At 39.9% G+C, this 24,447-nt stretch overlaps 1 protein-coding gene across 1 annotated transcript in view; it reads right to left on the bottom strand.

Moving 5' to 3' along the window:
• The window catches only part of EPSTI1 (epithelial stromal interaction 1), a 48,609-nt gene that overhangs the window by 15,754 nt on the left and 8,408 nt on the right, over nucleotides 1-24,447 (bottom strand). The window contains exons 3-7 of the mRNA XM_042868254.1: nucleotides 22,028-22,086; nucleotides 20,375-20,458; nucleotides 16,652-16,725; nucleotides 15,833-15,916; nucleotides 11,172-11,245 (exon numbers count right to left, since the gene is read on the bottom strand). Coding sequence (XP_042724188.1) covers nucleotides 11,172-11,245; nucleotides 15,833-15,916; nucleotides 16,652-16,725; nucleotides 20,375-20,458; nucleotides 22,028-22,086 — 375 coding nt within the window. The remainder of the gene's footprint in view (nucleotides 1-11,171; nucleotides 11,246-15,832; nucleotides 15,917-16,651; nucleotides 16,726-20,374; nucleotides 20,459-22,027; nucleotides 22,087-24,447) is intronic.

Genomic DNA, 24,447 nt, shown 5'->3' with positions numbered 1-24,447 from the left:
GGCGACATGATCTGAAATCAGTTTCTTAACCTGTAGACCCAGGCACATCTACTGAAGTTTCTGTTCAATCAAAAGAACAGAGTGAGAGGAAAGAGCCAATTTTATTTCTGTATACATCTTTGGAAAGCGTTAAGGTAGTTCAAGGAGGATTCAACACAAGAATTTACTTTACTAACAGGGCAGCCAACTAACTCTGTGGGGAAGAAGATGCCAATAGCAAAGACATCTATTTAACCTTGGAGAAAAAGCCTTGTCTGTCAAACAGTGACAATGACTAACTGCAGAAACAGACTGCTGGTCAGAGGGTATATTGAAGAGAAGTGCAGAAAAAGCAAAATAGCCCACAAGTTCTTCTGTAGCTGTTCTCTACTCTATAGATATAAAAACATGTTACCTATGTAAGTACAGAGTGCTTGCTCAAGCTGTGGCAAGCCATGCTTTCAGAATTTCACCATTCACAGTTCACTCCCTCTCCTTCACTACCTGGCAAGTTATGATAGATCTCAACCAAGACAGAATACAGAAAGAACCAAGTGAAACCCAAAATTCCCTGATCTACAAAGCACCTCTACATCAGAGTTAAATGAATTAACAGTCTCCTCTTACTCAAGATTTAACAAGACACTTTTTTTTTTCCAAGTAAGGTAAGTGGTAGAGTGATGAGGTTACACGGAATATGGGGAAATTGAAGCTTTAAATTGCAGACTTTATATCTCTCTACCTATAATAAAATATCAATTTATTTCTATGCTAGAAAGACTAGCAACTCCTAGAGAAAACCTGGACAATGAGAAGGTTGTAGCTCTGAAAAGAAGTACCTGGCCACTTGGGGGTATAGTTGGATGTCCTAATTCCTTGTGGATGGCAAAAAAAATGACCTGGGGGTATGTGGAAGTTCTCAGTAATTGCATAAAAAGGAAATGGAGAGCAAAAGACATTGCCCTTTCCAGATCAGTACGCTTACACATGTAGAGCGAACTCAGTTTCAGTATTAGAAAAGATGATTACTAAAGTGGAAGCAAATTGAGTATTGCAGCAAGAATGTGTTCTGCCTTTGTGTACTGAAAAGATCCTACTGCATCACATGACTGGTGCTCTTTAACATCTTTATTAATGACATCGATGAGGGAATTGAGTGCACCCTCAGCAAGTTTGCTGACGACACCAAGCTGAGTGGTGCGGTTGATACGGTGGAAGGAAGGGATGCCATTCAGAGGGACCTCGACAGGCTGGAGGGCTGGGCTCGGGTGAACCTGATGAGGTTCAACACGGCAAAGTGCAAGGTTTTGCATTTGGGCCGGAAGAACCCCAGGCACCTGTACAGGCTGGGAGGAGCGGTCCTTGAGAGCAGCTCGGCAGAGAAGGACCTGGGGGTCCTGATGGACGAGAGACTGAATATGAGCCAGCAGTGCGCTCTGGCAGCTCGAAAGGCAAATGGGATCCTGGGCTCCATCAGGAGAGGGGTGGCCAGCAGGGACAGGGAGGTGATTGTCCCTCTCTACTCGGCTCTTGTGAGGCCCCATCTGGAGTACTGTGTCCAGGTGTGGAGCCCTCAGTACAAGAAAGACATTGAGATTTTGGAAAGGGTCCAGAGGAGGGCGACTAAGATGATCAGGGGGCTGGAGCACCTCCCCTATGAGGACAGGCTGAGGGAGTTGGGCTTGTTCAGCCTGGAGAAGAGAAGGCTGCGGGGTGACCTCATTGCAGCCTATCAATACCTGAAGGGAACCTACACCCAGGAGGGGAGTAAACTCTTCAAAAGGGCTGATAACAGCAGGACTAGGGGAAATGGTTTTAAGTTGAAAGAGGGAAGATTTAGGTTGGATGTTAGGGGGAAGTTCTTTACTAGGAGAGTGGTTAGGCCCTGGAACAGGCTGCCCAGGGAGGTTGTGGATGCCCCGTCCTTGGACGTGTTCAAGGCCAGGTTGGACGGGGTCCTGGGCAACCTGATCTGAATGTGTATGTTTGGTGGCCCTGCTAGGCAGGGGGGTTGGAACTACATGATCCTTGAGGTCCCTTCCAACCCGGGTGATTCTGTGATTCTGTGATTCTGTGTGTGATTCTGTGAAGGTTGGACTTGATGATCAACCCTGCTTGTAGCAGGTGTGTTGGGATTAGATGATCTTTAAGGTCCCTTCCAACACAAGCCTTTCTATGATTCTATGATTCTATGAAGTTACACAGCTTTAAAATTTTCCTATCAAAAGAAATGGATTCAGGTTCCCAAATACGACTGGAGACTAACTTAATAAAGACAGTCACATAGGGTAATTCACAGTGTATCATCTCTATGGAAACCCAGCAGAGCATCTTGAGTTGCTAGACTGTCAAAGCGTTGTCTGAAATGTATTTTTCATAATATCAATCCTAAAGCCATAATAATGCAAAGTCTAGTGTAAGCCATGCTGCAGAGAAAGGGGGAAGTCAGAGATATGACAGTTCAATTAATATTCCAGAGAGGAAAGCATTATCTCCAGAAGGAAATCAGTACATCAAAATGTCTAGAGGTGTTTCACATTTGAATAGGTGGAGCAACATCTCACTCTCACTTGCTAAAACTTTAGAGGCTAATCAAAAATACTAGTAAAATGTGGTCTTCTAAAATGGTCAATGTTAAGGAAAGAAAAGTTTAATTTAACAAAAATTAATCTGCATACAACAGCCTAATGGTATCCTTCAAAAATAATTAGGCAGAAGGAAATACAAAATTTAGACAAAGTAAGAAGATGATATCCTCCTTACAGGCTGCTAATCTGAGCTCCTAATGCCCCTAAGCATAAGGTTGGAGGGAAGAGCACTAATTGGAAGCACTAGTTAAGCTGAGGTGTTCTTATTTTGTGTTCCTCTGTGGTCCTGTTTCTTGTTACACAGTTGGGAACAAGACTTTTACTACGCTCATTAAAATAGGTTACGCTCATACTGGTTTAATAGCATCAGGCAATACTCTTAGCAATGGGAACTCAGCCGTCTGTATTGTGGTAACAGTTCCTGGCATAGTTTTGACCCGTTCAAAATAGCACTTTCCCAGAGAAATCCTGGCTGCTGTCCAGGAACGAATATTAACCATAAATATCTCCCATTAGACTCTTTGGATGCAATTGCCCCATTCTGGGAGGTAAAAAAGTTTGCTAGCAATGGCAGCAGGCATTCTTAGCCCTGTTGGCCTCAAAAGTGACAGTGATTGACAGTGTTAAATATATTAGTAGAGATGCAGCTGTGGTGGAGTGAAACACTGTCAAGATTGGTTGAAAAACTCTTAAGAGCTGTCATGGAAAAATAATGACTCTCTTGCCAGGATCTTTGATTAGCATGTTAGGAGGGGACAGTGCATGACCATGGAAGTCAGTTCATATTGTAGATGCTTTCCGTGGGCTCTTAGCTATAATGCTTTACTTTTCACGACTATTCTTCAAGCAGAGTCTTTAATTGCACATTTGTTAAAAGCTGTTACTCAAAAACTTGTATTAGAAGTGCAACAAATGAATATAAAATGCAGAAACATGAATCTGCTAGATGTTCCACTGAGAATGGTGTAATTTAGGGACTTAAAGGAGTATACTCTGTACTCAAAAACTACATCTAATCAGGGAATCTACTTGGATTTAATATTTTTGGTGACTAAATGCACATGCTGTCCACATTCCCACTGGGATGAGACAAGGTTCTAAAAGTCTGAGTAAGCCTAGGTTCCTCTGGCCTAGGAAAGAGTTCCCGTGCTCTGACAAGGTCCCCAGTCTTGATGGGAGGGAATCAAAAAGTTCTGCAATTGACTCCAGCAAGGCAACTGTGGAAAATCTGAAGACCTACACTGATCTCATTGTGGACGAAAGGATGGAACTCCTGTGCAGAATAAGGACTTTAACTTCTTGTGTCACTTGGGCCGTAACTACTCATGGAATTACACAGTGCCTTGGGTTAGATGGGACCTTAAAGACCATACAGTTCCAAACCCAGTGTCATGGGCAGGGACACCTCCTAGTAGATCAGATCACTCAAGCCCTATCCAATCTGGCCTTGAACACTTCCAGTGATGGGGCATCCACAGCTTCTCTGGGCAGTGTGTTCTAATGCCTCATCACCTCCGCAGTGAAGAATTTCTATCTAACATCTAATCTAAATCATCCCCTGTTCTGTCACTACACTCACTGATAAAAAATACCTCTCCAGTTTTCTTATAGGTCCCATTTAGGTACTGGAAGGCCGCTAGAAGATCTCCACAGAGCTTCCTCTTCTGCAAGCTGAACAACCTCAACTCTCTCAGGCTCTCTTCATAGGAAAGGTGTGTTCCAGTCCTCTGACTATCTTTGTGTCCCTCCTCTGGACCTGCTCCAACAGGTCTATGTCTTTCTTATGTTGAGGCCCTACATCTCAATGCAGTATGCCAAGTGGGATCTCACTGCTGTCTATTTGGATCTTAATTCACGTCATACATACAAGGCAAAGAGAATCACAGAATTTTAGAATGGTCTGGCTTGGAAGGGACCATAAAGATCATCAAGTTTCATTCCCCCTGTTGTAGGCAGGTTTGCCACCCACTTGATCTGGCTGCCCAGGGCCCCGTCCAACCTGGCTTGAACTCCTCCAGGGATGGGGCATGAAAGAAGCAGTCCTGAAAAGCATTCACTTTTGGGGACATGAATGAGAATATGGATGCAGGCCCCAGTGTCTTCATCCACATAAGAATTACACACCATTTCTTGCTAAGCTTGTCACTGATGAGAGTTACTTTCTTTTATAATGAAGAAAAAAAATATTTTTTCTTTCTGCAAATAAAGTTATGAGCTTTAAGCTTGTTTTACAGACTAACATTAAAAATGTATCAATTAAACAGGGCTTCTTGTAATTTCATTACTGCTTCCCAATGAAACCAGAGGCAGTTAATTGTTTTGCTACAATTGATGGATATTGAAATGCCAGGATATAGTAAAATATACCAACTTTAATGCCAGTGCTTTAAAAAACAGTTCAATATTGTTCTATGTATCATAAATCAACTTATACCTCTTGACAATTTTTAAAAGATAATGGACACTTATTACTATTGAAAACATGATAGCTCCTGAGCTCCTTATTTACTTAAGCTACAGGATCTCCAGCATTACACAAGGACATAGAGCTGCTGGAGCAGGTCAGGAGGAAAGACACAAAGATGATCAGAAGGCTGGAGCACCTCACCTATGAGGACAGGCTTAGAGAGCTGGGGCTCTTCAGCCTGGAGAAGAGAAGGCTCTAGGGGAACCTTACAGTGGACTTCCAGTACCTGAAGCAGACCTACAGGAAAGCTGGGGAGATATCTTTTCTAAGGGCATGTAGCAACAGGACAAGGGGAAATAGCTTTAAGCCGGAAGAGGGTAGATTTAGATTAGATATAAGGAAGAAATTCTTTACTGTGAGGGTGGTGAGACACTGGAACAGGTTGCCCAGAGAGGCTGTGGATGCCCCCTCCCTGGAAGCATTCAAGGCCAGGCTGGATGGGGCTTTGAGCAGCCTGGTCTAGAGGGAGGTGTCCCTGACTATAGCAAGGTGTTGGAACTTGATGATCTTAAAGGTTCTTCCCAGCCCAAACCATTCTATGATTCTATGACAGAAGTAAAAGTAAATGTCAGCTATGTGCAAAGTTGTCAGCATGAGTTGATGAACATGTTTTAGTGTAAGTGTGTGTGGGGGGATTCTATTCTGCTGGAAGTTAGGTACATGATGAATGTCTACAGTGTGAAATGACTAACCCATTAAATTCCTGCATGATATAGATGGCTCTTCCCCATTGTCATTTAGTGTGAAGAAGGGCCATCCTCTGATTATGTTGTTCACTTGCTTTCCAGCCCAGCTTCTTCCAAAAGCTACATATCAAGTTTCAAGAAGTATTCACTGAATTCACTGGGAGTAATGTACAAGTTTGCCAAGCAGGACTTGCACAAACCTAATAACAGTGATCAAAACTGAGATATCTTTGGCTGGTAGCCAAAGTCCTTGGGCAAGAGTTCCCCTTTTAGGGGATAAGGACAAAAAATGTGGCACAGTTTAGATATAAGACTTCAAGAAAGTATAAAAATAGTTTTTAAAAAATAGGAACTTTCTCAGCAGAATTATTTTCATCACTTCCCACTCACACCCAAAACTAATTTTTCCTGTCAAGCTACTTGCTTTTTTTTTGTTTTCCTGACTGAATGAAATAATACTGCTAAGCTATTCTTTCCTCCCACCAACTCATCCAATGTTCTTGGAAGTTATTTTAGACATCAAGTTCCATTTATTATCTGAGGCAATAAGCATAAATCCAGTTTTAAGGAAAATGCAGTTTTGGATAAGTCTATTGCATAGATCTTCCATTCTGTGTGCTCCATCTGTATGTGCAATCTGCTTCTATATTTTCAGCCAGCTTGCATGGGCAGATTAATGTATACAATTAGAAAGCAACCTCACAGGCATTCAATAAACTGCCTTCATTATTACACTCAGGAGAGTCCCTTTAGATGTCTATAAAAGCCTAGTTTTCTGCCTGTTAGCTAAATAATTGACAATGCTTAAAATAATCAGGAGCAAATGAACAAAACGGAGACCATTGTGGTGGAAAAGAGCAAACAAAAGATTCTCAAGGCTGCAAACCTTTTTGTGTGAGCCCTCTTTCACTCTCTTTAGCAACCTATATTAAAAGTCTGGTCAGGTTTACATTTGCACTTCTGTGGGGAAAATTTGTTACCAGCCTGCTGTTTGAACCACACATCATAGAGGACTGAAAACTGGCAAGGACATGAGTATTTATCCTGTAAAAATAGAGAAATAAATAAAAATTCTGCTTTGATTCAGGTTTTATTTTCTTGGATTTTATGACTTTGGAGAAAACTGCTTTGGCAGGCAAGTGTATATCAGCTTGGTTTGGTGAAACTCCTGCACTATGTTTGGAATATGCACTCAGAGGTACTGTGGCAAACTGTGTTTCCAGCTCCAAATTCTGTGTATATCAAGTGCACACATGTACCAGAGTGCAACAGTGCCAGAAATTTCCACAGGGGTACAACCTTCATAAAAACAGGGAGATAAGCATGTAACAAAGAGAAGGATGAAGCGATACAAAGGCCATCATGTGCCATTAAAAAAACCGTGTGCACTAGACTGCTTTTCTCTTTACATAAATCAGTATTAGATTTGCGGTGGTGTACACCCAACACCACAGCTTCTGGGAAATCAAATCCAAATTAAGCAAAAGCACCTTATGAGAGTTGTGCTAAAACCTTGTGGTGAGATATCCTGCAGCTCAGGCTCAGATTAACGTAGCTTGGAAAGAGCACTCACACAAGCCACAGAGAAAAGCAAGCCATGAGGTGGCTTTCCTTCAAAAGCAATTTGTTTAAAAAGCAATTTTTGTTCCCTGAGTAAAAGGCACATCCTGAAAAGTCCTGGGCCATCTAACCATCTAACCTCTTCTTCATTCCCATTTGGAAATGTACACTCAGTTCTTTTCTCGCAAGGATTAGGTGATTGCTAAGTATGGGCTACAAAAGCATTTATTATCTCTTAATACAATCTGACAGAAATACAGTTTCTACTGCAGGTCATCAATGTAAAATGCTTCAAATAAACTATTTCTGAGAATAAAGGAATCCATTTCATATATAAGCTTGCAGCAGAAACACGTGCATGTGCTTCTTAATTTCTAGATTTAATACTTAGAGAGGCAGAACTACAGCAATGCTATGACCAAAAAGTCCCTCAAGTTCTTCTCTTCTTTAAGCACCAACCATAGCAGTCTTGCTGTGCAGCAGCTCCTCAGACCAAAGTCTACTCCTGCATGTAGCTCAGACTTTTTATACAAAGCTACTTTAGTACAAACTTTGTGAGTTTTATCCAGTTTAGTTGCCTGATAGAGCCTGCATTCACCTGAGACAGAGGAGCTGCTGATCTCAACAGGGTGAGACTTGCAGTTTTTCCATAATACTCTGCATGTGTGCCCAGACCTCATTCTCACATGACACCAACACTTCATCAAGCAACTGTGATAACACATACAGCTGACTTTCAAAGGCCAGTTTTACATAAGGAAGCTAAGAAAGGTTTCAGGAGATAGGAAATACCTGCATTTTGTAGGCAGGGGACAAGGCTGTGGGCAATTTTTCTTTTTGGCATTTGCTCATTTCACGTTACTCTTTGAGAGGGCATTTCACTAAGAAATTCGTGTTTTTAATAGTGACAGGAATTTCATCTGAAAAGGGAACTTCTGGCCAGTATCATACTTTCTTGGTAGAGTATGTTAATGACACAAGAACCTTAACTGCTTTTCCAAATCAAATAGAAGTAGCACTGCATACCAGAGGGGGACTCATTTGGCTGTACCCTGTGTATGAAGACACAACTGAATGTGCTGATCAATTCAAAAGGTTTCCCAGCTAATGAGACCACTGGTAGGCATTGATCTCCTCAGGAAACAGTGATGTTGCTGCTACAGTGCTTACAGAGGACAGACTAATAAGGCAGCTTACCTTTTGAAATGGCTCCACAGGCCATGACTTTGCAGAGGTCACTGCTTTATATGCAGCCCATGACCCTCCTTGCCCCTTTCTGAGCAAGCAGGGAAGGAGATCAAACTATTCCTAGAAGAGACAGCGAGGAAAGGGGCACAGCCTCATATTTGTTTGTTTTGCTGCTAGACATAATGATATAATTCTCAAATGACATAATTCTTAAATGATGAAAGTAATGAATCTCTCTATTTTGCAAAGTATGCAAAAGCACACAACTGCTTTAACATTTCTCTGCAGACATGTCTCTAATAACTAGCAGTTTATAAATGGAGTTACTTTACAAGATCCAAGATGCCACACAGCATTTTCCTGTTACTACAGGATACTGTATTCCAAAACAGAAACATATTTTAGCAATATGACCTCAACAATATCTGATGGTTAATCCATTGCCCAAGACCCTCCTTTCTCTGCCCCCCGAGGATTTAATTAGACCACTGAAGGCAGTAATACTATTCTCTACAATATGAAAGGTTTTTGGTTAACCGAAATTGCATTAACTGTAGGTAGGCTTTCAGCTCACCTCTTTCCATATCTACATCCAAATCCATATTGACTCTCCTGATATAAGTTTAATAACCAGTGTATACAAATAATCTTTTTATAGTCAGACACAAGCTGTGCTGCAAGGCAGCACACACTCCTTTTTTAACATCAAAAGTATCAGTCAGTTTAGTTTCCTGGGACAGCTCCAGCTGAAGGCTCATGAGATTCTCTTACATCAGTGGACAGAAAGTTGCCAGCCAGTGCCTTGTCAGTGTCAGCCCCTACACCACCTGGAGACTAATGGCCAACATGAAGATGTATCATTTGAGATTGCTTTTGACAAGACCAAGCTTACTTGCAACAGAAAAAGCATTCCAGCAGAATTCTTTTCACCATAAGGAACAAAAAGTTACAGACGGGGAAGATGAGAGAAAGGAAGGGATATATCTCCATTTGCAATTGAGTAAGACGTAAGGCAAAAAACAGGCTAAATGGGAAGATAAGAACCCTCACAATCCCCATAGAAAAGAGTCTCAAAATTGAGGATTCTGTACTGAAAGATCTGATGAGTTTGTGGTTGGGTTAGGCTTAAAAAGCATGAAGGTGTTTATAAAGGAACAGAGATACAAAGCTGTGCATGGTCTTCAGAAGTCATAGAATCATAGAATGACCGAGGCTGGGAAAACCATCCTAGATCATCCAGTCCAACCATCCACCCATCACCAACAGTTCTCACTAAGCCATGTCCCTCAACACAAAATCCAAAGGTTCCTTGAACACCTCCAGGGTTGGTGACTCCACCACCTCCCTGGGCAGCCCATTCCAGTGCCTGACCACTCTTTCAGAGAAGTAGTATTTCCTACTGTCAAGCCTAAATCTCCCCTAGCACACCTTCAGGCCATTCCCTCTAGTTCTATCACCAGTTACACTAGAGAAGAGGCCGACCCCCAGCTCACTACAACTTCCCTTCAGGCAGTTATAGAGAGCAGTAAGGTCTTTCCTGAGTCTCCTCTTCTCCAGACTGAACATTCCCAGCTCCTTCAGCCACTCCTCATAAGACTTGTGCTCCAGACCCCTCACGGCTTCCTTGCTCTCTCTGGATGCACTCCAGGGCCTCAATGTCTTTCTTGCAGTGAGAGGCACAAAACTGAACGCAGTACTCGAGGTGCAGCCTCACCAGAGCTGAGTACAGATCCTGATAAATGAAGGTGTGCTGAGGGGAAATCCATACTGTGAGAAGGGACAAACTGCAAAATACCAGTAGACAAACACTGGCAATATATTCTAGGAAAGTGCCCTATCTGAAGATAAACAGGAAGAAATAAAATAAAGATGTCAATAAAGTAGTCAGTGAGAAAGCTCCAAAACATCTGTAGATTAGAGGCTCGGCAAATGATGAAGGAACTGGAGCTTCTAGCATGGGACAAAAGTTGTTCTTCCGAAGGTCACAGAGGAGGAAAGAGCAATCAATCAGGCTAGAAACAAAGGTGAGTAATTTTAGGAGTAGAAGATAAAAAAGGGAAAGGTGACTGAACAGCATGGTGTGTTAATTATGTGATAGAGTTGGTTTGGATCAGTTAAAAATAAATAGATAGAGCAGAATGAACTAACAAGGCAGGAACCTTACTGCCAATAGAATTAATTATAAAGAGTTAAGCCGTATCTAATTCTTACATTAAGGAGAGATTATTGGGAAACAGATTTTCACAACATATCTCTGCACTAAGCTGTAGGAGAACTATGCTAAATATAGGAAGTTCTCATTTTTTCCCATGTGGATTAGATTTCTTTACTAGTCACTAAAATACATGGGTGGGTATGTAGACACTGTTTGGTTAATTAGTCTTGGATTGAATGATCACATATTGACTCAGTTAGAGAAAGAAAACACTAAGTCCTACAGTTTTCATTTGAAAATGTATATTTTGAGAAGCTAAGGGAAATTTACTGAACCAGAGCTCACAGATTAAGGTATGTAGTAGGCTTGGAATATTTCAAGTCAAAAAAGTGGAAAAAACAACAGAAGCCAAACCCTTCTTAATCCTCAGTCCATCCAAAAGAAAACAAACAAACAAACAAACAAACAAACAAAAAAGCCCAAATCTCCCAAATTAAAAGAATAAGCAAATGAGGGAATTTAAGGAGGAGCTTTCAAATTTCACTTACTGAAATTGATCTTCAAGGAACATCTCTCTTCTTTGCATTTCTTGTTGCCTTTTTTTAACTTCAAGTCTCTCTGCCTACAGCATTATAAAAAAGAAAATATATTTGAAATTTCTAGTCAGAAAGAAACAAACTGATTTTTTCAAGTATTTCAATACTCTGATTCTAAGAAATTCAGCAGTGATTGGGTACACAAGTGACTCCACCCCAAATTTTAAAGTATTCAAACATGACCAGACAAATAACTTCTAGTAAGTTCATCAAAAGACCAGAATCAAACAAAAAAATACACCACGGTCCTGACAGGCAGGTGTACCCTCATCAGGGGCCTCACAGCTTCTCAGCTCTTGTGCTGTTGTTAGGACCATCTCTTTCAATGACTGATGAAACGCTGGTTCTAGCGAGAAGCATGAAGGTAGAGAATGAGAATCAGAACACAAAAAGTGATCATAATCCTGCAGTACTGGAATTACAATGATTCAGGATCATAGACATATGGCCTTCAGGAGCATCACATACTGGCCGATTTGAATAAAGGCTAAGGTTGATGAGAATGAGAGTTTATGCTTGCTTATCCAGTGTTATTCCACCTCAGATACCACATGCAGTGGAAGAGTCAATGAAAATATGAAAAACGATAGTCCTGGGAAAATCTAAATATCACAATAGAAATCAGGTCCTTCAATATAAAACTGAACATTTTCCAATGGAAGGGCAACTGGAACTCCTCCTCAGAAGCGGCAGTATGTAGCTCGTGAAATTTCAGTCAAAAGGAGGCAAATCAATTCTTTTTTGACATCTTTTTAGACTGTAGATAGGTCCAGTGGGAGAGCAGCCAAAAGGCAGTTCTGGGTATTAAAAGCAACAAATCATAAGTGCTAAGCCACGATTTTAGTTCTGATACACTATGAGGACAAGATCCCACCTTGTGGTTGGTGAGAAGTTGCAAGGAGAGTTCTGTGAGGAGCATTAGGTGTAAAGCATATCACTCCACAAACTGGGTAAATTCTGACAGTGTTCAAGGAATGAACATCTTCTTTGCTCCTAACCCCCCAGTCAGAGATGAATGATTTTCAGGCAAAAGACTCCCACTTATATGTTGAACTCAACAAGGGAAGAAAAAAAAGACAAAAATTCACTGGCATCTATTATTGGCCAGTAAGAGACACCCTCACGGCAGCACTGATAGTTCCCATGCTTTGCTCAATCACTACTCAACCATGAAAGCTGATACCTTTATGCCTGAAAGAGCATTCGACACAAGATCTGCCATCATATTGCAAGCCTCCCTTAAAGCTCAAATCCAAAAATCACTGCTCCAGCTTTTAATAGAAAACGGTTATTAACTTGGACAAATGCAATCCTTTCAAGTATCACAGTATCACTCTCAACTCCCACTACATTAAAAAAAAAAAAAAAAAAAAAAAGGAAATATCCTATTTCCTTCCCATAGAAATGTGGCCTGAAGAAAATTCCAGCATATTAAAATGGTGGTGCAATTGCTTCCTAATGTGGAAGTTTACCCTGAGACCCTTGTTTAGGACACATACAAATGATGGGAAATGATTGCAACATTCTCTAACTAATGACAATCTATCAGTAGAGGTTGCCAAAGCACTCCACATTTGGCACAACTTTCAGAAACAAAGCCAAGCATGAAACAGCTGTGATATTGAAGGTAAACATGTTGAAAAGCACTAGCAGAAGGTCTGTAAAGTGCCTGGTTTTAACAAATTCCCGAAAAAGGACATCCATGATGATTAATAAAGGCAAATTAAAGAGCACATGATTTGATAAAGAATAAAATTAAATTACAGTATGTTATAAATAGGACAGGTTCTAAAGATGGCAGAACTGTTACTATGTAATGTAAGTGCAAAAGTGAGAAAGTTCCATGTGGTAAAATTACACTGAGCATTTTCACTTCAAATCTTCTAATCTTTTCATATGTTGCCAACATTTAAAATATATAGAGGAAATGCCAAAGTCAGGATAACAGGAACATAGATTGAATGAAATGAAATAAAAATGTGCAGCACACTGAAGTTAAACTGTTTGATGTACAGCAGAAATACATGAAGTTTAAAAACCAAGGAACCAAATCTCAACCACTTGTTTGTTTTTTTGGGAACTCTGACAAGTTCTTTCATCCAAAAGACTCAAAGGAAGTTATGGCTCAATCTGGTCAAGATCTGTCATGTGAAGGCTAAAAAAAGATACCAAACTGCAGATGCCTGCTGCTGATGAGCAAATTATGTTGCTTCTCCTGTATTCCTATTTTCTGAAGATCAGACACACATCTCAGCACGAGGGAGAAATACAGAAACAGGAACTCCCTTGCTAACATTACAAACTCTCTGTAAAATTCTTTCTGAGAGCTCTCTAACTTAAGGGTAAAGGAAAGCCAAATTTATGCAGTCTGGGGTTAGCCTGTAGACAAATCAAACCAGTTGCAGGATGAGATGCCTGATGATGCCTGCACAAGCGATCCTGAATTCCACTCACTGCTACACACAGAGATTTGCAGATTTCACACAGACTAGTCCTATGGAATATAAAATGGTGAGGGAAGGATCCATCTTCTGTCTGGGAGCTGGAGATAGACAAAGTCAATGCCAAACGTTGTTATTCCAGCAACTAACCTTATGGACAATTAAATAATTCCAAGGACAGGCAGGTGAACTCTTGCACACAGTCACACAGACCTTCCACATTTGAATACTGCTTTGGCAGATGCTCATTTTTTATCACACAGATAAAAGAAGAATAGATGTTGCTTTTCTGTGCAAAACAAGTATTTAAGCAATGACACAAACAGCCCTAAGTCCGTAGGGCTTCACCGCTTGTGTGTGGTGGCAAAGTAGCTTTCCAGTTGTGAAAGCTTCAGGGTCTTTGTCAATAAAGTCAGCTAGTCGCTGTCTACTTTCAGACTGTTTTTTGTTGAGCAAAAAGACTGGCCAGCAAGAAGAAGGTTTGTGGAATTGCAGAAAGACTTGCCCTTGGAAGCCTATAGTGCCTATAGAACCAGCTGTTTAAAACTCACTTTCTGTCATATGTAGGTCTCTGGAGACTTTTATCAGGAGGCAGGGTCAAATAGCCAAATCAACACCTTTTAATGATTTTCTAGCATACTTCTCTTATACAAAGTTGACTTTTTAATATACTAGTATATTCTAAGAAGGAATATACTAATTTCATCAGTCAGATACTATTATGTCATCAGTTCAATCACTGTTGTAGAAGACAATCCAAATACACAAATTAAGGTTAATGGTGACATTTCATGCTTCTTAGTTTTGTTTGCTTGATTTGTGGGTGTAAGTTTATTTGTTCAAATTAAACAGTTTGTTTGGCAAAGATGTGCACTTTCCTTTAGAAGAAACTGATAGTTACAGTTTTACTGTCTACAACATCTATAAAGATTTTATAATCTGTGGATGTGAAGGTAAGAAATTAAAGAGCATGAAAAGAAAACAGATACATCATTATATTTTCTAGATATAACTACAAATTATTGCAGTCTTGCAACATTCTTCTTGTCCAGTGCCCATGGGCAAACAACATATATTTAATAGCTGAATAAAATATAACGAATCCCCATTCTACCATTGCTATTGCCATTGCTTCTGGAGCTATACATGAACTGGTAACTGGTAATGACATTTTCAGATGTTACTACTTATTGCCCATGAGAGTTATTGTGTATGGGCTTATTACCAAAAACTAATACTGACCACAAAAAGACTGGGAACAGAGTGAGCCTCATCCAGAGGCAATTCAGGTTATTTTTGTTTATGTACCTCCTTGCACAAAATCTAGCAGTGATGATTTGGGAATTAACTCTCAGCCTTCAGCTTCCACACAGAATATCATTTTTATTGTTTTGCAAACCTGAAATCTCCCTTTCCCTCATTACTACTGTACGCATCAGTACCATGCTTCTCCTCTTTTTTCATTTAAATTCCATGTTACATTTTCAACCAAGTGCTACTTGGACTCCACCAAGGAGTAATGAACGAATTTTTCCACAGGCTTATAGAGCACAAGACAATAAATCATTGTGGGAATTACTCAGAGACAAAGAAACGTAAATAAAACTGAAGAATTGGAAGTGAGCAGTCACTAGTGTCAATATATGGCCAATACTAGCAGTAAAAGTGATCTTACATTTTAGTAATGCACCCGAATGTGCAAGCTACATAGGCTGGAGAGGTGTCAGCATTTCAGGGAGTGCTCAGCACAGTGTAGTTATGTAATGACCTTTTCATGCTTTGAATGCATTTCCCACCATGACAGGATGAATTTTACTCTATTCTTCCTATATGTACAGCAGGCAATTAAGGATTACTATGTGCCACCTGCCACAGCCAAATCTTACAGAGAAAGTTCATGCTAAAATCAATCTTATAAGCTGTATCAATATTCACAACACTTATCCTGACCCTAGTGCTCTCTAACTCCTCAGGTTGAGTGCAACCAAATGGCTGAGTTTCTGAAGAGCTAAAGGAAGTCAAAAACCCAAAAGAACATTAGCTCAAATATTCTTCATTGAGGTACTAAGAAAAGGACTGGATTTTCTAACTGCATGATGCTATACAGGACCCATCATTTCATTTAATGAGCATATGTTATATGGTTCCAACTCTCTAGTAACTATGTTTTACCTTTTCTCTCTGAATGGCTTTCTTTTTCAGGATTTCGGCTTCTTCAGCTGCTTTTCTTGCTTTCATATATTCTTCTCTCTTGTGCTATGTGATGTAAACATAAAACAATATTTAACATATAAAGAAAACATAAGGTAACTTCACTTGACTCTCATGATTCATAGAATCATAGAATGGCTTGAATTGGAAGGGACCTCAAGGATCATCCAGCTCCAACCCCCTGCCGTAGGAAGGGCCACCAGCCTCCACATTTAATACTAGATCAGAGTTTCCAGAAACACTTTCCAAAGTGCTCAATCGAAGTTTCCAGAATTTTTTCTTAAAATAAGACACTGAATAAGACAGACCATGCAACCATTACTTCAAATACTGGTTTTAGGAAGGCTGAGAAATCTGGCACTGATAAATGGTCATCCATGAAAGGAATACACAGATGACTGGTAACTTTCAAGCATTTATAACTTTTATAACAGGAACCACTATGTACTTACAGCACTGACTGGGAGAGATGCATTGATTAATTGAAATCAAGTGAAACTGTAGGCAGCATGCTGGAAGATACAGCGGGGTAAGCAAGTGGCTTTGCAATTGTACAGGTTATCATTTTAGATATGATCTGTGATATGGCTTGCTACATATTTATGGACAGATTTCTCATTTTCTTTCGTGCAGATCAATTGTTTCTAGTTTTCTGCAGCTTTCTTTAGGTTTCATTACTTTCTTTTGTTGAGTAGCTGTAATTTTATAGTCATATGAAACAGCTCATGAAAAGCTTTTTTTGAATTCTTAAAGCAAACAAACAAATTTATTCTTACTGACCTTTTGTTGGTATTTAGATTGTGCGAACATCATTTGCTGTTTTTGCCTTGCTTGAGCCTCTGATTCTTTTCCACCTTAAAAACAAAGTACAAATTGCATTTTGCACGAGTATTTAAAGCTAAAATGTCAATCATTTCAGAGCAGAGCAACATAACAGATTGAATGTATGCATATACAGAACATTTTTCATAATTACAGGCACTGTCTGACATTAAAGAGAACAGGCAGGAGACCTTTTTGATCATTTTAGCCATCCGTCAAAAGCACAAGCTTGTTATTTGCAGAGCATCCACTGTATCATCCACTCTACTAGCAAATATATCCTTCTGTGTATGATCAGTTTACTGAAAACTATTCGACTTGCAGAAGATCTATCTTCTGCTTTGCAGATGAGTCTTGATTTTCAGACCTACCTCACCCCACCTTTGTGCAGTTTGTCAGGCATGCATATAGAGTCAGAAACTCTATTGCCAAAAAGATTCTTCCTTATCATATTTAGGGGCATGGAGATTCTGACAACTGCAATGGGATGCTATCATTTGAATATCTCAGCATTGTCTTGGGGCTTGAAGAAGAATCCCCTTTTCAAAATGGAAATCAAAACCTTTACTTACAGACCTGATATTCATAAGTTCTTAGCAGAAGGTGCTCTTTCCAAAGGCATGTGCTCTCGTCTGAGAGCATCTAGACCTCTAGTCATGATGTTCAGTCTTCAATTATAAAATTAAAAACAAACAAATAAACAAATAGAAATTGATAAAGCATAAAGGATGGATGGAGTGATTTTGTTTCAGTTATTCTGGTTTATTATTTTTCAAAGGATTTTCTTGCTTTAGGAAAGCCAGTAATTTATTCCCTAGGTTGCTGGAAACAAACAAACAAACAACAAAAAAAAACAAAAGCAGACCCCATCTCATTCTGAGATGGAGGGCTGTACTTTCACCTACTGATTTCCTGTGAAATTCCCCACTATGTAACTATTAATTCAATAGAATCTGTCCTGAAACATTAAGAAAACCACACTAGATCCTTCAGAATGGATCATCCCAGACTAGAATTAATGTTCTCCACTTACGTGCTCTTGTGAATTTCAATAAATGGGAGATCACACTCCTTAAGTGAGGAAACATTCATGTGCATACAACACACTACATACAAGTGTAGATTCCAGAAAGACTTTCCATGCAGAATGCAAGCAACAAGCTTACAGTAGCAACAAGCATACAGTTGCCATTGTGGAATGTTTCATCCCCAGGTACAGGAAATAAAATTGCTATTATACAAATTCTGAAATCTTCTGGATGCTCAGTATTTCTTTCTTTCTCACCTGTTATTGGCAACATCAAACACACTTGTATTCATTGTGTGGTTCTGCATATACTGCTGGGCATCAGCTCTAAATAAATACCTACGATTATCAGCCATTGCCTACAGCCTTTCAGACAAGTTTAATTCCTTTAAGTTGGTTTGACTGCAATATTCTGACACTGCATATTCTGACACTGAAGTCAGAATATGTTATGATTGGCTTTGTATAATGGGAGAAGAGGCAATTGCATTTATTAGGCATAATCTCTTTCTCCACTTACTGCTTGTGGAAGAGGACAGCACTTGCATCACACATTGCTCTCATCCCTTCACGGCACTTTAAAGTTTGCCAGTCAAATACTACAGAGGTGAACTCCAGAATACTTATTTCCCTATGGAAAGCATGAATATTAAGAAACTTCAACTTTAAGAACTCTGGTGATTTCAACTAGATGAGTATTGTAACTTTGAGTAAATAACATAATTTCTTACCTTAATGAGTACCTGCAGTTGTGAAATTAGAGATGCTACTCTTTTTTTTTTCCTTCCTTCCCTGAGCTCTCCTCTGTTCCAGATTTCTTCCTCTGGGAATCCTAACATCTAATAATCTTTGCACCTTACCTCTTTCCAGAGGCACTGAATGTAATGCACGTGTCTCAGCCTCTAAGGGTCTTTCTAAGTGACAGCTAGACAGTGACTGAAGAGCTCATATAGCCTCCTTGAAGTCTTTCAGAAGCTTTTTGCTTTCTTTCACCAGAATATTTTCAAATGTGGTGAAATCAGAGGAAGTTAATACTCCCCACATCCTTAGCCACTGAAGCTTTTCTGCTGTGTCCCCTGTCACACAGCCAATCTGCACACTTTCTGAACAGACATTACGCATAGACTCTCTTTTTTCAGTTTTCTCTTTCCTCAGCAATAAGCTTTGTGGTCCTCTTGGGATGCAAACATGTGAGCATATTCTAGGAACTGCTCACAGGTAGGAAGCAGCTGTTATGCATTAACGAAGTCCACATCTGGCCACATGACTGCATGGGGAACACAGTATGACACCAACCTGCAAGGTAGGCTTCTCACTGCCAGCTGGGACTCACACTGCAGGGTAAAATAAATGTGGGACTAATGTCATCTTGATCACAGAAAAAAAAACTGCTGTGGAATCAGTTCAAATTTCTTCAACTCCTACCTCATATCAACGTTTGCATGCAGAAAATCACACTGAACTGATCTTAGGTAGCATGGCAAAGAACACACCTAATTCCCAGGAAGCCAAGCCAGACAATGGTCTGTCAGTACTGCACTTCTCAAAATCCCCTACGACAGCCAAGAGAAGGAAGAAGAGCTGTATGGTTACAAAACTGATAAAGGCATCACTGTAATCATTCACTTTATCACAGTGAATGTTGTCCAATTTCTACTAGTGGTGGCCTTCAAGGTCATCCCTGTTTTCTGCCCAACTCCTCACCATGTTCTATGCAAATGATGCTTTCAAGTTTTGTCTTGTCAGCAAGTTTCATCAACCCACTTCTACTTTTTATGCTAAAGATGTTAAATAAAGATATTACAAGAAGATAGGTCTGAACACAGATACTTGAAAAGCATTTCTATTAATCTTCCTGCTTCAGCACACCCTGCTGTCTTATTCCATGTAAAAGACTGGGGGTGAGTTGTTTAATTCGTTAAAAAAAAAACCTAATTGCCAGAAAGGACTATATTAAATGCTTTATAGTGTTTGCAATCAAAAAGATCTACTACAGTTCCTCTCACATGTCAACAAAAAAAGTAGTTGGTTGTTGTACCAAATGCATCATTTCAATTCAGATGACCTAAGTTCATGCAGCTTTTTATCCTGTTTTTCACTTACCTACCTCTGTAGTTATTTTAAATAAAATCAGTAATAGAGAGCTTTGTGCACATGCAGCCTGCAAAAGGCTGAAACTGCAAGGATCAGTTTTGCCTCCTCAGGAGCCAGCACACGTATTGGCCCTAAACCCAAAAGAGTGTTTTTTATGGACAACCAGAGGGTCTCCAGCAAATGCTGTCCACCTGCACGCTAATGCCATATGTGCATCACCCCCAAGACATCAACCAGACAATGTTCCCAGCAGGCAGGCTCGTCAATCTCCTTTTTTCCCCAAAATCAAGCACAGATTTTCTACAATAATGTTGACAGATTTTTTGAGTGACATTCCATGCTGTTTTGCTTCAGAAGCATCTTCATTGCCATGACCATCAAAAAGCACAGAGAGCAGTTAGCAGGCTCAAATCAACCCTTATTGACACTGAATCTCATTAATTAGCAGCATGTGAGAAAAACAGTGAAAGATGTCTTATGTGCTAGAGGACATACATGTATGGTATATATATTATACAGGAAAAAAAAAAGTATTGATTTTGCAATTCATAATAACTTACCCAGTCTCTGTGGAGCCAACTTAATTGGTCCTGGCCTGTGCTTTTCCTTCCACTGCTCCAGGTCATCTAGTTCTTTCTTAGCAACTGAGTGGGTACAAAAAAACCCAAATACATAGAAGTTAGAAGCCATCCTAAAAAGCAGATAGCATTAGCTGCGTGGAGCAATTACAACTCATCCAGGACAGTCACTCTTGTTCTCAAAGAATGCAGACAGCCCTGCAGCATGTTACAAAATTACTGGAGAAGCAAAATTTTTGCTAACTCCAGACCATATGGTAAAAACTTCTTCCTTCCCAAACATGTTTCTTAAATAAGAATGGGAAGTATGCATGGTTCAGTTACAAACTAAGACATGTCAGGATAGGTGTCCACAAGCAAGCTGAGCGGCAAGCTCCCAGTCTAGTCAGTGGGAATGTAGTCAGTGCAGCTGGTAGTGTTGGGAGGCTTGTGGAGTCAGCCCTATGGGAAGGCTGGTTGATTAAACTGCTGTACAGAATCAACTGACAGAGAAAAAGGCAATTTCCTTTAACAGTAAAGCCCAAAAAGACTATGGAAATAAGATCTGTATTTCAGAGTAGTACCTCAGTTGCTCAGTCCTATTAACCACATGAACTATATTTTCTAATGCCAAGCTACAGCAAACAAATGCTCTGAAAGGATAAAGCCAGGCCATGGGCAGGTCTCTAAAGAGCCCAAGACTGACACCAGCTTCTTGTTCTACCTCTAAAACAAGGCCTTAGGTACAGATGGATTCAGTGAGGCCTCATTTTCTACTATTCCCTAAGGTAGAAGAACGCTGCATGCTTGAGACCTTGCACATTGGCAGCACAAAGTAAAAGCAGACCTTTATTAAAGCAACAGTACCTATGCTCTTAAAGTCAGTCCTAAAATGATCTGCTTTAATTTCTCCTTCCAGGGGGTTATGTTTTCATTCAGGGGAAGCTCATTTTCTTTCTTGCAATGAAAGGAAGCCCTGCCAATAAATCACTTCAGGCAAACTCACAATGTTTAAGAAGAAATGCTTTAATTGCATTATTTCCTTGAGGGCTCAAAATGTGAGGAGTTCTGACTGACACTCCCTAGCTGTCATATTCTGCACAAATAAACAGTGAGGAGTGCAAGACTGCAGTGTTTGGTCGGGTCTGCACATGGAATTTCTTTCATGGCTCTTTTGTTGTAACTTTGGCCAATGAAAGCTTTTTAACACATCTCATCTAATTTAAACAAGAATTCAAGAAGCAACAGATAGCATGGTTCTTGCTCCTTTAGCTTCTATATTAGAATGCTTTCAAAAATATTTCATACATATATTTTGATTCTTCCTCCCTATAACCTAAAAAGTCTTCAAAGCTAAATTCAATCCTGCTAATGTTGTTTTGATCTAATTCCAGATGAGAATTGTACAAGTCAGTTTGAGTAGCTACAGCACTGCTATTACCAAAAACCTCTTCCTGAAGAAGCCCTACTTTGCATGCAGTTGAGTCAGATGAGACTTTAATCTTAAGAAAAGCCTACAGGAAGATGCTCATAATCTTGACTTCACATTCACAGCTGCACACACAAAAATAATTGAAAAGTTGAGGATAAAAGTTGCAAGGGCAATAAAGCACATAACATTCAAGTAGACACAATGCATGAGACAACTCAACGTACTTTGCTGCAACCGATTTCTTCTGCTTTCATTCGGAGTTATTAAGACATATGAGTTGAAACTAGAATGAAAGAAAACAGTCTCTTATTATTCTTGTTTACAAAAAAAAACCCAGCAACTGTACTGTAAGGGGTTTCCTTGGTCAGTGAGATTGGTGCTCCACTTTTGAAGCAAACAACATCATACCAACACCAGGGTTTGCTTTGATTCAGCTCTTGAAGAATATACTTGGAGTTAACAGCAAATACCAAAGATAACATTTTCAGAAAGTTTTAGCATAATTTTTACTTTTCTTATTTAAGTCTCACTATAGATTGCAGACTTCAGATCTCAGCCATTACCAACCAAACCACTTCCTCAAGCTAAGAAGTTCTTCAGAGGACTACTTCCCCAGCATGGCTATCAGCGCCTTCCAGCACAGGTTGCTCAAGCACAGAGGAAGACTACAGTCTGCAGGGAAGAACATTTGTGTTGGCTGCCACATCCCATACCTCAAAAGTACTTGGGATCTCACGCATTTAGGCAGTCTGTCCAAGAGTTGTTAAAGATGTGCACAAAGTCCTGTTCTTTGTCATGGTCTTAGGTGACTTGCTGCCAGATCAAGCCTCAGTTTTCTTGTCAGACTTGTGTTTGTCTGGCACCAGGAATTCCTCGGGCATATTTATTTTACTGTCATAGCTAAGGTGTAACTCACTGAACAAGGGAAGAGGGCCTGTTTCGTTAGGCTGAATTCAAAACACAGTTGCTGACTCAAAGAGCTATCAATCTAATGTGACAACAAAGAAACAGGACAGGCTTTGGAGTGTATTAGAGACTGGAGGTGATCAAATGAGTGATGAAAGCATGTCAGTTCCACTTGGAGGAAATGTTTTTTATCTACACAGTATATTGTGTGGATAGAAGTTTACACTGCCAGTGCTCCAGTTCAGCAAAAGGAAAACCTCAAAAGTACAGATTCACCAGGCATGCACGGAGCAGAGGTTGCTCCACGTAGCAGAGTACACTCACATCTCTACAGTATTCAGCATGGTTTTCTCTGCACTGGTATTTTATTTCATGCTATCATGAGGAAAGCAGAAGAAAAAGGGCAGAAAACAAAGAATAATAAGGGATGAAGACCAAGTTCTTTAAAAGAGAAAAGGGCCACAGGGGGTGGCTAGAGGACAAGGTAGGAAGCAGAGAGAGCTCAGTTGGCTCTGGAAAAGTAATGAGAGAAGGAGGTCTGAGACACAGGCTACAAACAGGAATGAAAATCATGCAGAGATCAAAGGGCAAAAGCTGTCCGCTGTCATATCACTGTAATTCAGAGTTTGGGGAGGAAAGTATTTATATCCAGTTACTTCTTTTTCTTTGAAGACTTGCTCTAGGATGATGTGGATTAATTTAATTTATGAGATTAAATTAGTAAAGATTGAGCTGTGAGCTTTAATGGTGCCATTTAATGTGCTCCCTTCCCTGCTTTCCAACTTACTCTGGTGCCAGTGGGGCCAATATTGGCATCTCCACTGAGCTGCAGACATGCAGAGGACCCCTACAGCATTCATTGTACAATTTCAACTGTTACTTAAATAATGTTATGATGGTTTTTTCAGATTTCCCTTTGTTTGACTGAATAGCAGCTTACAGAATTTACCTTAAATTACCCACGCAAACTGTTACACACTTTATCAGATTCAAGATTTTTTAGTGCTTTGAGCTTTTTTCTTAGTTGTTTCTAGTATTAACATCACATTTATCTCCAGTTCATACACAAAATAATGTACATAACATTCACAGTGTTCTGTCTTTGCCACTGAAAAAAATGGCCGGAATTGTTAAGTTACAAGACCACATACTTTTCCTCCAAAAATACATCAGCACATTTAAGACATCCAACTGATATGCAGCATAAAAGACCAGTAGAGTTTTTATGTCATCACATGTACTTTGATACCTTAAACAGATTTTTTTTCTACATTAGAAATCCAATTAAAGAGACAACAACTCTGTGTGTCTGCACATGTTTAAGAATTATGACATCGAATCAAGCCTTTATGCAATGAATCATTTCCTTTGTCTGCTACTGCTTTTTGGCTGGAAGGCTTCAAGTCCAGGAGGCCACTTTTCTGATATCAGAACATGGCCATTATCCAGGAGTTCAGAAGGAAGGCACATGAAATACAGTAAAGATTAATCAGTTTATGAAAGAGATGGAGGTGAGAGCAGCAACACAGAACTACACTTACTGAAAGAAAAAGTTCAGCTCTGTTTTCCAAAGAGCAAAGTAAGAGCCACTGTGGTTAAAAGTGCTTGTTTAAAGGCCCATTTCATTTCCATGTTACTGGAACAAAAAAGAAAGTTCAAACAAAATGAAGATTTCAAGTCTCCTTTAGGGAAGGGAAGGGAAGGGAAGGGAAGGGAAGGGAAGGGAAGGGAGTATTCT

This window comes from Lagopus leucura, unplaced genomic scaffold, assembly GCF_019238085.1.
Source record: "Lagopus leucura isolate 7727_CA_CO unplaced genomic scaffold, USGS_WTPT01 Super-Scaffold_100001, whole genome shotgun sequence".
In the NCBI taxonomy this organism is placed as follows: Eukaryota; Metazoa; Chordata; class Aves; order Galliformes; family Phasianidae; genus Lagopus; species Lagopus leucura.
The sequence above is the reverse complement of the archived record's forward strand: the minus strand, read 5'-3'. Positions and strand labels throughout refer to the sequence as shown.